General features: G+C 45.9%; 1 protein-coding gene across 1 annotated transcript in view; it reads right to left on the minus strand.

Moving 5' to 3' along the window:
- Positions 1–15264, minus strand: part of LOC135377495 (N-acetylated-alpha-linked acidic dipeptidase 2-like) — a 134087-nt gene that overhangs the window by 11078 nt on the left and 107745 nt on the right. Inside the window, exons 16-18 of the mRNA XM_064609941.1 lie at positions 5433–5496; positions 5283–5347; positions 1979–2064 (exon numbers count right to left, since the gene is read on the minus strand). Coding sequence (XP_064466011.1) covers positions 1979–2064; positions 5283–5347; positions 5433–5496 — 215 coding nt within the window. The remainder of the gene's footprint in view (positions 1–1978; positions 2065–5282; positions 5348–5432; positions 5497–15264) is intronic.

A 15264-nucleotide genomic window follows, 5' to 3' on the forward strand; every position in this document is an offset into this window, starting at 1 on the left:
AGTTGGCGTCATTCAGGCTTCATTTTCAGGATTTTATTTGTTTCCTAGGTATGTAGTCGATTTGTCAAGCATTCCCGTTTTTTCAAAGCCGTTTTCCATGTTGCCCTGCTCGTAGGCATTACGGCTGTTGATGGATGAATCGTGCAGTCAGTGTGTTGCCAGTTGCCACCCGCGCTGTGTGCAACGGTATGTAATATATTTTGACGCTCACCTACGCTGACATGCTTCTGAGTATCGTTTGCATGATCTTTTTAAATGGTATTTCGTGAAGGTTATGGTCGTACGACGCGGCTGGCATAAGGGCGTCGGCATTTGTCAGCAGGTGGTCACAACGGAATTGTACCGAAGTTGGATAGCGTTAATATTCACGCAAGAAAGGCAAGTGGACTGGGCATCGCGCATCACCTACGAAACACAGAAGAACGCCGTGGCATTCACTGCTTCAAGAATTGTTTTCGTCGGCGCTGTTCGGACATTGGGGATACATCCCTATGAATTTACTCAAAATGCATTTATGTTGTGTGTGTTGATGATGGACAGTAGGCTTTCAAGACATGTAAGTGCTGAATCAAGTTTCTACTCTTGTTGTTTACTATGTCTTGCCAGCGATTTTCAACTGATTGGTAAATATACACACTGATACAAAGCCACTTTGATCTGCCACTTGTAATATTTTCATATCTATTGTGTTGTTATATGTGTAAGAATAAATGTTCCCGCAGGAACGGCATCTAGCGTATCTCCTTTTTACAGCACAAACATGCTTTCTGCTCATTTGATGCAGCAGAATCGAATGTTACCGCATATTTAAAGGGTGCATCAACAATGAGAATTTCAACGGGACTTTAATGTGAAAATCTTTGCTGGGGCACATTGGGCCAATGGGAAACTAGACTGGCCTCCAATGGGTGTGACTGAGTGTAATCATGTCTACCACAAGCGTAAAATTTCCGAAGCATTCCAAAAGCATTCAAAGCGAATTCCTGTTCATGTAGAAAAAAACTCAAAGGGAAATCTGTGGGTGCATGATGCAAACATTAGGTGACGCATGCTCGTCATACGCAACCGCGAAGAAGTGGTGTGCCAACTTTCAGTGCAGAGACTTCGACACCGAAGACGCCGGAAGATCTGGGAGGCTTGCAACGGTGTCAACAACCGAAATTTGGCAGATCGACGAATCTCGGCTGAAACAGTTACGAGACCTTACGCATTGATTTTGTAATTCATGAAGAGTTCTGCATGCGGAAGCTGTCATCGAAGTGGGTGCCGAAATGTCTGAATGCCTCCTCCGAGGCCGAAGAAATTCAAGAGTCAACGATCAGTGGGAGAGGTCATATGGCCACGGCTTTCTGGAACAAGGAAGGCGCTTTGACGACTGACTATCTCGAGAAGTGTGAAACCTGCAGATTGCTCTGCCGGCTAAAGGAGGGTTCGAACGGCACGGGAAGCAATGAAAAAGTGTTCTCCTTTTGCAGAACAATCGGCTCACTAAGCATGCAAGACAATGCAGGTTCTGAAGGACTTGTGACTTGAATCTATTGAACTGCACTCGCCGGATCTTGCCCAATCGGTCACTTTTTGTTTCCGAAACCGAAAAAAAGTTTGAAAGTCTCGGAGGGCTCGGAGGTGATATGAGCAGCCGGAGCGTATTCTGGAGAGGAAACGTGTGGTTTCGGTTTTAAAAGGTTAAAGAAGCTTGAGAAACGATTAGCCATCTTCGTTGAATTTCGAATACGTCGAATCGTTATACAGGCTTATGACTCGAGGGCGCGTTGTTCCTTGTCGGGCACAGGACTTTCGAGCACCCCCTTGTTTGTCACTACTACTGCCGCATACACAGTCCAGGTACCGTTGAGATGTGTTCCATTTGAGCAAGGACGCAACAGTTTTACAAATACTAGATTGCAATGGCGTGCTGTTAACGTGAGCATGCGAAATTATACTAATCACATTGACCCGGACTTCTCACAATACGTACTCTGGTTTCCCATTCTGAATGATAGTGGAGGAATCCTTCTTCCAGACGTTGTAGAAAGATTCCTTTGGGCTCGTAAAATGTGGCACCTATAACCGTGCGTGTAAAATTAGAGGTACGCTAATGTATAGTGCGAAGCACAATCGTTAGATAACCATCCAAAATGATAACATCTAGTTAGCTTCAGGAACCGAGATAGAAGATTATAAGACCGACACACTTGCACCCTTTTAATTTGTTGATTAAAATACAGAAGCCCTGTTTACACTATTCGCTGCGAGATCGGCCTATAGGAGGCCACACTGTCACCAGTCTAGTGTGGATAACACATGGGCCGATGTTCGGAGTTGATGGTTCTTTTCCGTAATTTTTGCGTGCAATTCACCGGAAGATCACTTGTCCGTTTTTTTTCCGATTGTCCGTCCAATTTTCGACACGTCCGTCCAATTTTCGAGGACACGTGTTTGGCCGTCTTTGCGGCTCGTCAGCTCTGGGTAGTTGCGTATCGTTCGGAATTGGCAAACCAGGGGTCACTCAGCGAGCGATATACACCTGGGAGGGTGACTGAGCACTCCTCAATGCCACAGTGCAAGCCAGTGAATTATAATGAGTCCACCTACTGCCCTGAACGCGGAATAAACGTGTAAAACCAGACGACCCGTCCACACTGTGGTAGTTCTCTGTTCTCCGCAGCGCGCCGACACCGTTCGATCTCGGAGCGAATTGCGTTCGGGGTGCGCACTTGCGCGTGCGGGTTGCCGTGTTAACCACCTTTTCGTTACCTTGCGCAACGGAACGCAATAAGATTCAATCATAGGCCGCGGTAGAAGAAAAAGAAGGATGTTTGCTGCCCTGAATTTTTGCTGCTACTTCCTCTTCTTCCTCGTGATGTGACGGAATACGCTCATTGGTCGGGGATTGCGGTTGCTTGCCCATATATATGAACAGACCAACACATGTCAACGCACTGGAACGCAATAGTGTGATGCGGGCTCACCACGTTCATACCGTCCCATTCTAAACGTTTCGTCGTCCTCATTTTGAAAATGGTGTTGGGAAAAGTGTCAAACGGAGATGTCAGCTATACAGAGGTTCCGTTCCGGTTCAGGTCCAAGGGACCCCGAAAACACTGTACAGCAACGGTAATGCAACGGCATATTGTAAGCTCAACAACCTTCAGTTCGAACAAGTGCGTCACGTACTACTGTTCACAATGGTGAATTTCTCTGGTCGATATCAATTGAACACCCGTACCCTTAACGGGACATTACAATCTGGCACAGAAGGACACAATACAAATCCAATTTCGGAAAACGACCACGGTCTGGCCGTGAGCGCGGACGGAGCTACACTCGAGTGGGTAGAACTGCGTTGCAACCAGAACTGTACTCAAATGAGTAGAACCGCAAGGGTACAAACGTTGCGTAGCAGGGTTGAAACGTTGAGTACAAAACATGAGTAGAACTGGTAATACAGCAGTTGTACTCAAAACAGTTCAACTATTATTACAACATATTTATATATACTGTTTGAGGAAATTTGGCTGTCGACATCCAAGCGCGAATCCATCCATCCACAGGACTGCAGCTTCAGCCACTAGTAGGCGGCGTGCTGTTACGTTACACGTGAGGTTTGTCTGCACGTGCCGCAGGATAGGACTGCATATAATTTCAACTATCTTGCGTTCTTTTGACGGTCCGGAAATCTCCAGCATACGGTGCTGGAAGTAATGTTTACTGGCCCACACTGCTACTGTCCTCGGCAGGGTTTGAACCTGCGATCTGGAGCCAACAATACAACACGTTACCGACTGAGCTACTGAGGCAGGATCCCGCTTATACCCAGACAGCAGAACGCGTGCGCCTGTGCAACGCGGCCCGTACAAATGCTGCCGTTCTACCCGAATAGGTAGAAAATTATTTTTTTTCTTAGAGTGTACGATGGGAATTGTGCGTCGAAGTTGAAAAACAAAAAGACTCCGACAGTGCTTTTATGCATTCTGAGTCGACTCCAACATTCCTGGACTGGGCGACAAAGAGTGCTCCATCGCGAGGCGAGTTGATCCGAAAGAACTGCTGTAGCACGTGAATCCGATTTGGATCGACGAGTAGAATTTGCCATTACTGCTTGAGGATGCTCTATTCTCGTTGTGCGCACGCGTCATATGCTGTTTTGCCTTTGCCGCATGTCTTTCAACAAGGGCCAGTTTTGCAGTTTCTCAACAGTCCCGTCATGTACATTAATCAAGACGATTGCTTCCTTTCGTCGACCTTTGATTCGCTTCCTTTACCTAATTCTTTATCCGCCATCTTGCACCAGTCTTTCCCACAATAATATATATATATATATATATATATATATATATATATATATATATCCCACAATATAAGATGGCTTCTATGGCTGCACGCAGAAAAACAGATACTCATGGAACGATGCGACAGCACCAGAGGACACGTGAGGACACAGCTCTGGGTATAGTTGCGCATCGTTCGGAATTGGAAAACCAGGGGTCGCTCAGCGAGCGATATACACATGGGAGGGTGACTGAGCACTCCTCAATGCCACAGTGCAAGCCAGTGAATTATAATGAGGGGAAAAAGCCATTAAAGAAACAAGGCTTTTTCCCCTCATTATAATTCACTGGCTTGAACTGTGGCATTGAGGAGTGCTCAGTCACCCTCTCAGGTGTATATCGCTCGCTGAGCGACCCCTGATTTGCCAATTCCGAACGATGCTCAGCTACCAAGAGCTGACGAGCCGCAAACACGGCGAAACACGTGTCCTCTGGTGCAGTCGCATCGTTCCATGAGTAGCTATCGCACAATATATATATATATATATTGTGGAGAAATCTTGCGATAGCTTATCGCTATATCGGTACGTTCGCCACCGACGCCGTACGGGGGCGTGTCTTGTTGTTTGGACTTGTTTTGTGTGCGCGAAGCCAGCGACCTCGAATTGCTTAAAAGGGGATGCTGCGTGTGAGATAGGGGCTTTTCCCTGTTTGCAGGCTAGGCGGTGCGGAACGGGACATTCTGTTTCGTATGTAATAAACCGTTGTTTGCATTGTATTTCTTGTGTGGCACCTCTTTGGCCGGGAAACCGGCGGTGGTCCTGGTGAGTGGGTCTCGCCTGCCCTTAGAGGGCAGTAGGATTCATACAATATTTAATATATTTGCCTTTCAGCATGGTATGAAATCAGATCGTCTGATACCCCGCTATAGTATCTGAACGCAAATGCAGCAGCAAATAATGGCTCTCTATAACCAATGAGTCGATATCGTGGGCAAGTGATGTTGCTTACCACAGCGGAGACATTGACGAATGAGTCGATCAGCGCTGGAGAAGATGTCAGCAAGAATTGTCCTCCTAATTAAATTGTCCTCCGAATTAAATTATCCTCCATAATACATGTCTGTGTTCAGGTTTGACATCGATCGTTCCTATCGCTTACCTGATGCACACATGTCAGAGTTGATGTATACAACCGCCCGCGTCATTGTCTTGTGTCGGTGTGCCTAAAACATGGGAGACGCAGTTTTATCTGTCAGTATGAGTCACTTCCAAGAGAGAACCAAAATGGCAGAATGGGCCTGTTGGTACGTGACTGAATTAAAACAGGAGCATGAAACACGGAACAACGCGCGAGGAGCAAGTGTCGTCTCGCGTGTTCTTCGTCCGTGCTTCATGGTCCTGTTTTAATTGTTTTAATCCTGTTTAGTTATTTCGAGAGAGAAGCCACGGTTCATGGTAACCTTCCTTCACTATCGTACAGGACTGTCAGGGTAAGTATTATTATTAACAGCACCTTGCCAGGGCGACTTGCTTGGTTCGAAAACTGCTCGTATGAAGAGTTGGATTGAGATGTCATCAGGGTGTCCACCCTAAATATAGAAGTAATTTAAAAAAATAGAAAAATAACTTTTTCCCAGTTTTAATCAATGGCGATGTACTCTCCGCCTTAAGGCCCACCTTAAGATGGCTCAGGCAAGCTTCTGTAATAATGCATTAAGTAACTTTCCTTAATTAACTTTTTAATGATCAACGATAGAAGACTGACCCAGTGAAAACATCGGATCCCTTGGGGTCACTCGTAACGTTGACGTTTTCAGAACAAAAATTGAGGTAGTTATAGCGCTAGGAAAGGGCCTGGAAATAAGGTGCTCTGGTGGTAATTTTTTCATTTTCTGTGTACGCGAGGGTGGGAAAAAGCTGTTGCACCAATCTGTCCCCCATGCGACAGTGCATCGACACAGAAGCTTGCCTGTGCCCTCTTAAGGTGGGCGTTTAGACGTAGAGTACATCGCCATTGGTTAAAACTGGCAAAAAGTGATTTTTCTGTTGTTAAAAATTACTTCTATAGTTACAGTGGACACCCTGTATGTGTAATGTATATGTGTACATATGTGTGTGTGTGTTATATGTGTTGTGTTCAACTTAAGGAGGAAAGGAAATCTAGTCCGTTATCTCCATACGCCGTTGGAGATAAGGAGATACTCGTATAATAGCGCGCAAAGAGAGAGACTGCGGCGCTGCCATGGCGCAGAGCTCACTTAGTGCCATAGGGCCAGTCAATACAACCAATACAGAAGCAGAGTGAGTGTGATGAGTTGCATTATCTAGCGGAGGAGGGAGAGTGACGCCTCCGTGTCCAGCCATCCTATCTGCAGCGCAGTAATCTTTGAGAGCTGACGGACTAGATTTTCTTTTTTTCAGTTGAACACGGCTATAGTATAATATGACTTTTAGCAGAGTGTTCCAGTAACCATGTAAAAAAAAAAAAAAACTTAATTGAAAAGTATGCAGCGTATGCATATGGGGTCAACGGTGTTTAGTCCTGCTAGGTTTTTACCACACGTTGTGGTAATTAGCGCACATGTCAAGCATAAATGAAGCTACTTTTGCTAATTGAAATAAAAAAATTACATTGAGGTAATTAAGTAATAAAAAAAATTAAATAAGTTAATAAAAAATAAAGTGAAGGATGCATTTTTCTTCGTGAATTCGATAGCCTATGGCCACAATACAATATCCCAACAAAAATCAGGAAGCTTTTCATCAGGTTTCTACAAACATTTGACAACCGAAAATCCGTCACTTGCCAAAGCGCACTTGTTGAAACTTGGGCTTGCGGAACTGATGAATCCGGAGTAATGATTTCGGAGCGACATTTTGTTCTTTTTTTTTTTTTGCCAGATACCGAGCAGTCATGCTCGCTGGGTCAAATCGAAACAATCTAGCACGTTCGCGTGGCGCATTCCTAGCGCAGGGAATTTGCTAGCTAGCACTTTTCTCGTCCGGTCTCCAAACGACAGAGCAGCGGATGTCCCAACTATATCGTGTGTCGTCACATCCGCACTGCAACGGTGGCGAATGTCCTCATTGGCCCGCACGTCGAAGTTCACGTGGTTTAGCCGGTTTAGCAGACGACCAAGCAGACGACAGGCGATCGCGATGCCCCTAGCATGATCCAAGCGACTAAAACCGCCAGATTCCTGGAACTCATCTTCGTGTGGCAACGGTCACTTGATCCAGCTCGGGAGCCAACCTAGCAATTTACGAGCGCTAGGCCGTGTTGCCATGAAATGACCACCCGAATTCGACATTATTCAAATCTGCTAACTCGGAGTTAATCCAAGCGGGCGAAAAATAGCCAGAGTAGGCCGGAGTCGCGGAAACGATGTCATGACTGTGCGGCGCAAGATAGCCAGAGTTAACCCTGGTAAGAGCTCTGCTCTAGTCTACTAAGCAGAGCATAGAAATCATAATGAGAGGCTAGAAGCAAAGGTGGCGCTGGCTCTTCGTCAAGACGAGGGATGCGCCATATTGTGGCGGCCAGTGTTGCCATGTGCCAGTGCTGTCTGCGCGCACTCCTTGGCAGCTTGGTTTCAATGGTGAATATTGTTACTGTACTCAATTTACGAGGAAACAAATGTGCAGTAACCATAAAATAAACATGAAGTAAGTAATACTGCGCCCTTCCAGTGCTGTAATCACCTGTTCTAGAAAGAAAAGGCGGCCTTGAGTGCAAGGGGAAGCTAGGGCAGTTTCGGTTCCGGAGTTGCCGACAGCCGGCCGCGGTTATCGGCTAAAGCTAATTACGCGGAGTGCGACTTTGACGCTCGCTGCATTACAAGAAACAATGCGACTGAAACAACTGACCAGAAATCATTGACTAGAACGTTAGAACATGTGGAATTAGGGGAAACTCCGACGGGGTAATGAAACGATTGGAAGACTGGTTTGACCCTGGTGATGGTAATCCTGGCGGTCCCTCCTTTGTGGGACTGCCGCCACAGCCGAAAAATATTCGTCTCTCCCGGAAGAGCCTCGTAAGCACACAAAGAAAGATACCGCCTCAGGTGCATTCTGTCGTCGCTAAAGACATGAGGCCCTGACACCATAGAAATCATAAGGATAATTTCTCCTCATGATTTCTATGCCTGATGCTCTTACGTTCAACTTTCGGGTGCGACGACTTGTTTTCTTTTCTTTTTACACAATGATACACAATTAATACACATTGAAAAAACAACATAAGAAAAGGGGAGTGTCACGGGAATAGCAAACACGGCAGAAAGATTGCATAATGCGAATTGGAATGGTTTACGGGCTCGGCGCCCCCGGGGAAGGGGTGGTACCTCACAGCACAAGCTCGCCGAGAATTCTTTAGGGCTCTGACTTTCTTTCTTTTTAATGTAATGGCCTGCTTCCTGGAGATGTGGATTACAGTGTTGAAGCCAGTGCAAGGAAGCTTCCCAGGCCACAGGATCGTGCTGAATATTTGTCTTTAGTGTACACCGGCAATACCCACTATTCCCACTGTTGTTGTCATGTCAGCATTTCTTCATTTGTAATTAGGTGTTTGGTGTTGGCTGGTGGACTTGCGAATTTTGCTGCACTGTATCTGGAGTTTTGTTTCCCGAACTGCGTTTGTGCTTCGGGCACAAGTCATGCCCATGTCATGTGCGCTCCCAAGGTGTCACAAAAGTCATTCTGCCATATCTGGAGTATCTTTCCACAAGTGAGTGCCATTATTCACTGACATTCCCTAACACCTTTGTTGGAGACATAGAAATAATCAAATCATTATTTCTATTCATAGGCGATGGGAATTGTTGAGGTGCCATAGGTCTTACTTCTGTCAATATTGCATGTTTCCCCACCATGACCCCATACTGTCGAGACAGTGGCTTCAAAGCGTATCTGAGCAGTCTTTTCACCCTTCTCAAACTCGAAGTATATGTTCCAAACACTTCGAGCCCTCATACTTTTACTTTAGCCACAGCAAGAAATGGCTGAAGCCAGGTGCTATCCCCACTATTTTCTCCTGGAAACAGGACAGCAGCACGGTAGTATATTAATTTCGTTTTGTGATGCAGAGAGTTCAATACACACTTTCGGGGTATTGGCAGCGTTTGCAACTGGTCGGTGGTCCGTGATGTTTATTCTACACTTGTTCATAAAATATGCAGGAATGACACTTCAACAAGATGAGGTACATTACAATTTATTTCATATGCAAAAAGTGGTATGGCCTTTAAACAACAGGACAGACGAAAGCAATCTTGGAGCAAGAATGAGGTCGTGTACACGCACGATGCCTGTCAAGAAAATAATTACATTTGTTTTCTTACTTACTTACATAATTACATATTGTCACCTCTGGCAGGAGTAGGCAGTAATAATCAAGATTTGTATTATAGTACAAGTAAGTAACAGTTCCACAAGAGTACTATTGTCAGAGATATGCAATAGCTATGACTGAGGTGTAACTAACGTGCAAGTTCAAAATCAATACCTCAATTTTGAGCATTATACAGTGAATGCTGTTTCAGTCAAACATAACATTAGCTGAAAGTTATGGTCAACTCAAACACACCATGGTGCACAGGGATATTATCTGTTGTAAAGTGCAGTCCACTAGTCGAATTACTGCTTTGCTCAAACAAGAAATGCTGGATACTGGCTGTTGCAGTTACTAAGTGTTTACTGTGGCACACAGTAAAGTACACCTAAGGAATAGGTATTACAATGAATAAGCAAATACTGAAAACTGCTTAGTTGTACGTTCTTCTGAAGGTGAAGCGCTTTCACCTGTTTGCGAGGCACGGTGCCACATTCATGTCATTCCAGAGCATATGACTGCAGTGTCCATAGCCTGTGAAATTAGAATTTAAAACATTGTGAAAATGAGAGCGTGCAAGCACAGATCTGTAAACACAGTCTCTACATTCATATACGTGCAGTGAAATTCCTTCAAGTCAAAATGAATTGAGCAGAAGTCTGTTTTGGTTAATCACATTGTCGCTAACAACATAACATAACTCTACCATAAAGTCCACTACATAGATCAAGAACATCTGTTGGACCACTACAGCTCTGAGCCCGAACATATAATCTCACTGGTGAAAGTGATCATGAAGCGGCTCCTGCTGTTGAGGCTGCACGAACTGTCTCGCAAGATAACAGAGAAATCCCAGAAGGCCTACATCATGAGCAAGCTGACAAAACAAGTGCTCTTCATGAACCAGTGAGGCGGAGTTCACGACAAGACCAATAAACGAGTTCAACCAGTCATGTTCGTTACATGTGCAAATTATCCTTTAATATTTAGGCGAGAAGCGTCCTACATTTACTCAGAATTTGTGCTACAACTAAGACATCACCTATCACGTTTAAGGCCTCCCATTTTCCTGTGTCTGTGTGTCTGCTTAGTGAAGAACGCCGGGCTCAATGGAGGTCACATATCAAACCAGGTCACCGTTCATGCATTTTTCAATATGACAGAGTAGCTTACAATATCTAAACTTCTTGCACAGACCAAGTTATATCGGTAACACGCACTGAAAATTTGAGTATTGACGTTGCATCCCCGGTAAAAATTACGCAGCGTACGTGTTTACAGACATTATTTGTGATGCTAGTACAACCTGCGGTTGAAACAGGTATACGAGACCTGACATAAAAGGCTAACATAAAGTTGCAGCGTACAATATTTGGAAAGGCACATTCGGGAGGCAGAAAAACGAATACGTACCTGCACAAGCTGCCATTTTTGTTTTTGTTTTTTGTGGATTGGCTTGGTTATCTGGCGCTCATGCACTTCCGGTCGGCTTCGGCGATAAGGAGGTTAGTGGTTAGTGGTTTCCCCACGTAACCACTAACCTCCTTATCTTTCGCTATGCTTGCCAATTCTTGCCTGTTGTCCCGTTTCGTCGACGTGTTCGTGAACCTTCCATTTTTCTGTAACCGGTCTGTAGCCTAGATCACTACGTTCACATAATCCCCTCCACACTCTAACAAAGCAGCCATTCACTCCGGCCGTAGAAGCCCGTACGGAACCTTTCTTCCCTCCGGGCTGTTGACCCACAATTCGCATGAACCTTTAAGCACGTCACACCTAACCGTTTAAATACCATGCCAATGATGAGGACGGTGCCCAGAAGAAGAACAGTCTCTGTTCGAAATATCGGCGGCTTCTGTCCTGAGGCAACTCCCTTCCTACTATACACGACAGCCTACTATACACGACTGCTCTGCTTGGTCTTGACCGAGTTTTGGTAGTTCTACGCTTAGGCTGCGTTCCAATACCCCGGTTAGTCGACTTCCTAGCGGTCTAACCGGAAATGTCGCCATGTTATGTCTCGTACCAAATCTCGCCAAGTCCGCTATTCAGTCGGCTACCGCCTAGTGCGCATCGATGCAGTCTAGTTATACGCCTGACCACCTGACAGCCGGGATGGAGACGCGCGTTGACGGTGCCAGCGTGCCCGCTGTTTCTGCTGGCTTTAAATGTAAAGTTGCACGTAGTGGTATGTTTTTTAAAACTGCGTAGAGAGTTGCAACACATGTTTAGTTGTGAAGGTGACAGTTTATGCACGATGTCCTACAAACTTAGCGCATTCGAGTCCAGCTGCGCTTGCGCCGTACGCATTTCTTGCGTGAGCAATGATATGGCGCCACAGGCGCCTCGGCTAGGCAAGCCTGTTCCAATAGTGACAAGCAAAGGGGTCTACTCAGCTGCCTAGTCAGGCGGCTTCGCGGGCGCGAGGTATTCGAACGCAGCCTTAGAGTAACAACCACGACCGTCTCAACGTCTCAAGGCAAGTGCGAGGCCCAGTGTTATGAACCGACGCGCGGCCTGACATAAAAATGATGGAAGCACGCGCACAGACAGAGAGACAGACAGACAGACAGAAGTAATATCAGATGAGTCAACAGACTTTTTTTTTGACCGAGAGCATTGTAGGGCGGTCTGTTGTGTACTGGTTATCGCGTTAGACTCACGCTTTGGGGGCGCTGTCTCTTCCGCTTTAGTCAGTGATGTTCGGCGGAAGCACGGGACCCGGTGCGGCCGCACCAGCCACATATGCCTGTAGACACGGCCCTGGTAATACCCGTGACACACGGGCAGGCTAGAACTCCTTTGAAACAGGGGTCTGTTACAGCTTTGAAGGGCCCTTTAGGGAAAGTAGTTCGCGCTACTAACGGACAACAATGACGATCTCGCTTTAGTGTATGTCTTAGAGCACTCCGGATTTGTTCAACGCCTCGGCGATACGGGCGTAGACTTCACCATTGTGTTTCTGTCCACGCAGGTCACCTAAATTGTATTCCCATAACTTTATTACAGCCCACGTATCCCTTTCTTGCCACTGTACATGCGGCGTTTTGGGCGCGATTATTTGGGCGCGAGATTATTCAATTTATTATCACTTGAAAAAGACATGATAAGGCCCCTGTAAGTTTGAAAATCTTGAAGATAGGCATTTTTGTGCTAAATAATCGGAATCTGCTAATCCTCGGGCCATGCTGCTTTCGAGGCTACGCCATTTCGGTGGGAAAAGGAGATAGTCGATCTCCTTTTTCGAAAAGGTCCGTTATCTAAATGGGAAATCACCATTATCGTGCGTCAATGGGCATGAACGCCGTTCCAGTAGGTGTCCACCTCTGGGAAAGCCTTTAGAGTGCTCCTGTGTCAGGGGCACTAGAGGCATAAAGGAAAGGAAATCATGCAGGCTTCGTTCAAAAAGAAGATTTGCCAAAATGGCATCAGCTTCCGCTCCGCAGCGCTCACGGAAGCGAATATAGCGTTTTTGGGTGATAGGGGTTGCATTCCAGCTACCAAAGCGTTTCGGATTGTTGAATAGGGGATGGAAGCTGTCATTACTACGTATACAGGTGTGCATGCGAATAAAGCTTCTTGTTAGAGGCGGTTTTCGTATGCGTCTCGTCCTTGTGTTAGTTCTCGCCATGGCATCGTATAAAAGTTGAGTTAGTTTAGGAGAATGTTCCAGAGAGGAGAATTTGTCTTTGTGACCTGCTAGAAGATTACGACCAAGATAGAAGATTGAATCAGAGCTGCAGAGCACTTTCAAAACAAGCACGGCGTGCCCGCGTCTGCATTAAATAGTGCGTGTTCTTTTTTTTTTTTTTTTTCAACTCGAATAGTATGCATTTTGCAGGCTATGTTACACAGCACGTGGTTCCTATTCGTAGGGTATAATTATTTCGAAGGGCCTCGATATTCCCGATCTCAAAATACACGGTCTCGAAACAAGGAAAATGCTAGATTGCTTCATAACATGATACGCCGTACTTAAAAAGACGATATGACTAATTAACCTCATACGTGCACGAGTCATCCATGTTCGTCGAAGTCGTTATAGCTAATGAAAGCCACATTTTAGCGGCCATTATGCTTAGCAGGGAGGACACAACGGCATAGCATGTTGGTTAGTATATTATCAGGTTAGTCCAAGTTCGGTGTTTGCACTTTTGGTCCACACACTAAAAAATATAACTCCTTTCTGGGTGTAATTCGACGATACCCTGACTCCTTTTTTGGTGTATATATACACCCTCTGGCAAGACTACACCCCTCAGGTAGGGTGTACTCTGAACACCTCTTTTGGTGTAATCCAGCGGTACCCTGACTCCCTTTTTGGTGTATGTCTACACCCCCAGGCAAGACAACACCCTTCAGTCAGGGTGTTATGCCGACCTAAACAGCAACACAACAGTCAAAATAACAGGCACATTATTTATTTGGATGACCTATAATACACTGCATGCACTGCAATAAGATTGCACAGTCATCGCACAATACAAAAGAAGATAATAGTGTCCACCAATAGAGCGACGAAGATGAAGGCATTACAATGAGGCCAAGAGAAGCCTTGCCTGTGTAATGAAGAAAGTGAATCTAAACTGCGAAATGTTTTCATCAAAATGAGCGCGAACCACAAATTACACGATAGCAACGCAGATGGATGAGGCTAGAGAAGAATTGTAAGACTAGACGAACAGAAGCTTCGTCAACACGCAAACACGTCAATATAGAAAGTATAAGGCAATTGGCAAAGAGTAGAGAAGTGCCGGTAATGGGACTCGTATCCATGCTTCTCTGATGTCCGGTCAGGTGTACTACCAATTACGCCATGCCGACATCGCGCCACTAACTTTCCAGGGCCTTGTTCAGAAGACACGCAAAGCCATTCACAGAGCACATCTGACTGGAAATCTGACTGGAGAGGTGTGGGTTGGAGTCCCGCTACAGACACTTCGCTAAAACTTGCCAGCCGCTTTTGTTTCTGCCACAAATTGCACAAACCTCGTTTGTTATGTGCCTCTTGACTTTGCCTAACGGCTACATGTGGCCGCGCACGCGCAACTCGACGCGCACTGTTCTCTGATCTAATCCATACGTTCAAACATACTGTGACAATACCCCCTTCAAAGGCACCTCAATCAACAATACAAGACAAAATACACCGACAACACTTACGAAACAGCACGACACAGCGAGCGGCTCGAACAAGTTACGCGATCCAATAGGCACAGCGCAGCTGTTGCTCGCCTCGAGACCCGGAAGCGTAATCCATGCAGTGCAGACCTGTAGTTCAACAAACGACCTGTCCCAAACAACACGAAAGCTTCCACAACTAACTCCAGCACCCATAGCTGCAGAACACAGAGTAAACAGCACACTGTTGCCAGACCTGTCGTAGCGAAGCATTAGAACATTGATGGCCGCTACACATTTTTCACACCTAGGCTGCGTTCCAATACCCCGGTTAGTCGACTGCCTAGCGGTCAGCAGACTAGCCGCCATGTTAAGTCTCGTTGCAAATCTCGCCAAGTCCGCTATTCAGTCGGCTACCGTCTAGTGCGCGTCGATGCAGTCTAGTTATACGCCTGACCATCTGACAGCCGGGATGGCTGACAGCGGGAAACGCTAGTACCTGCTGCGCTTGCGCCGTACGCATTTCTTGCGTGAGCAA

The sequence above is a fragment of the Ornithodoros turicata genome, chromosome 1 (assembly GCF_037126465.1).
Source record: "Ornithodoros turicata isolate Travis chromosome 1, ASM3712646v1, whole genome shotgun sequence".
Taxonomy (NCBI): Eukaryota; Metazoa; Arthropoda; class Arachnida; order Ixodida; family Argasidae; genus Ornithodoros; species Ornithodoros turicata.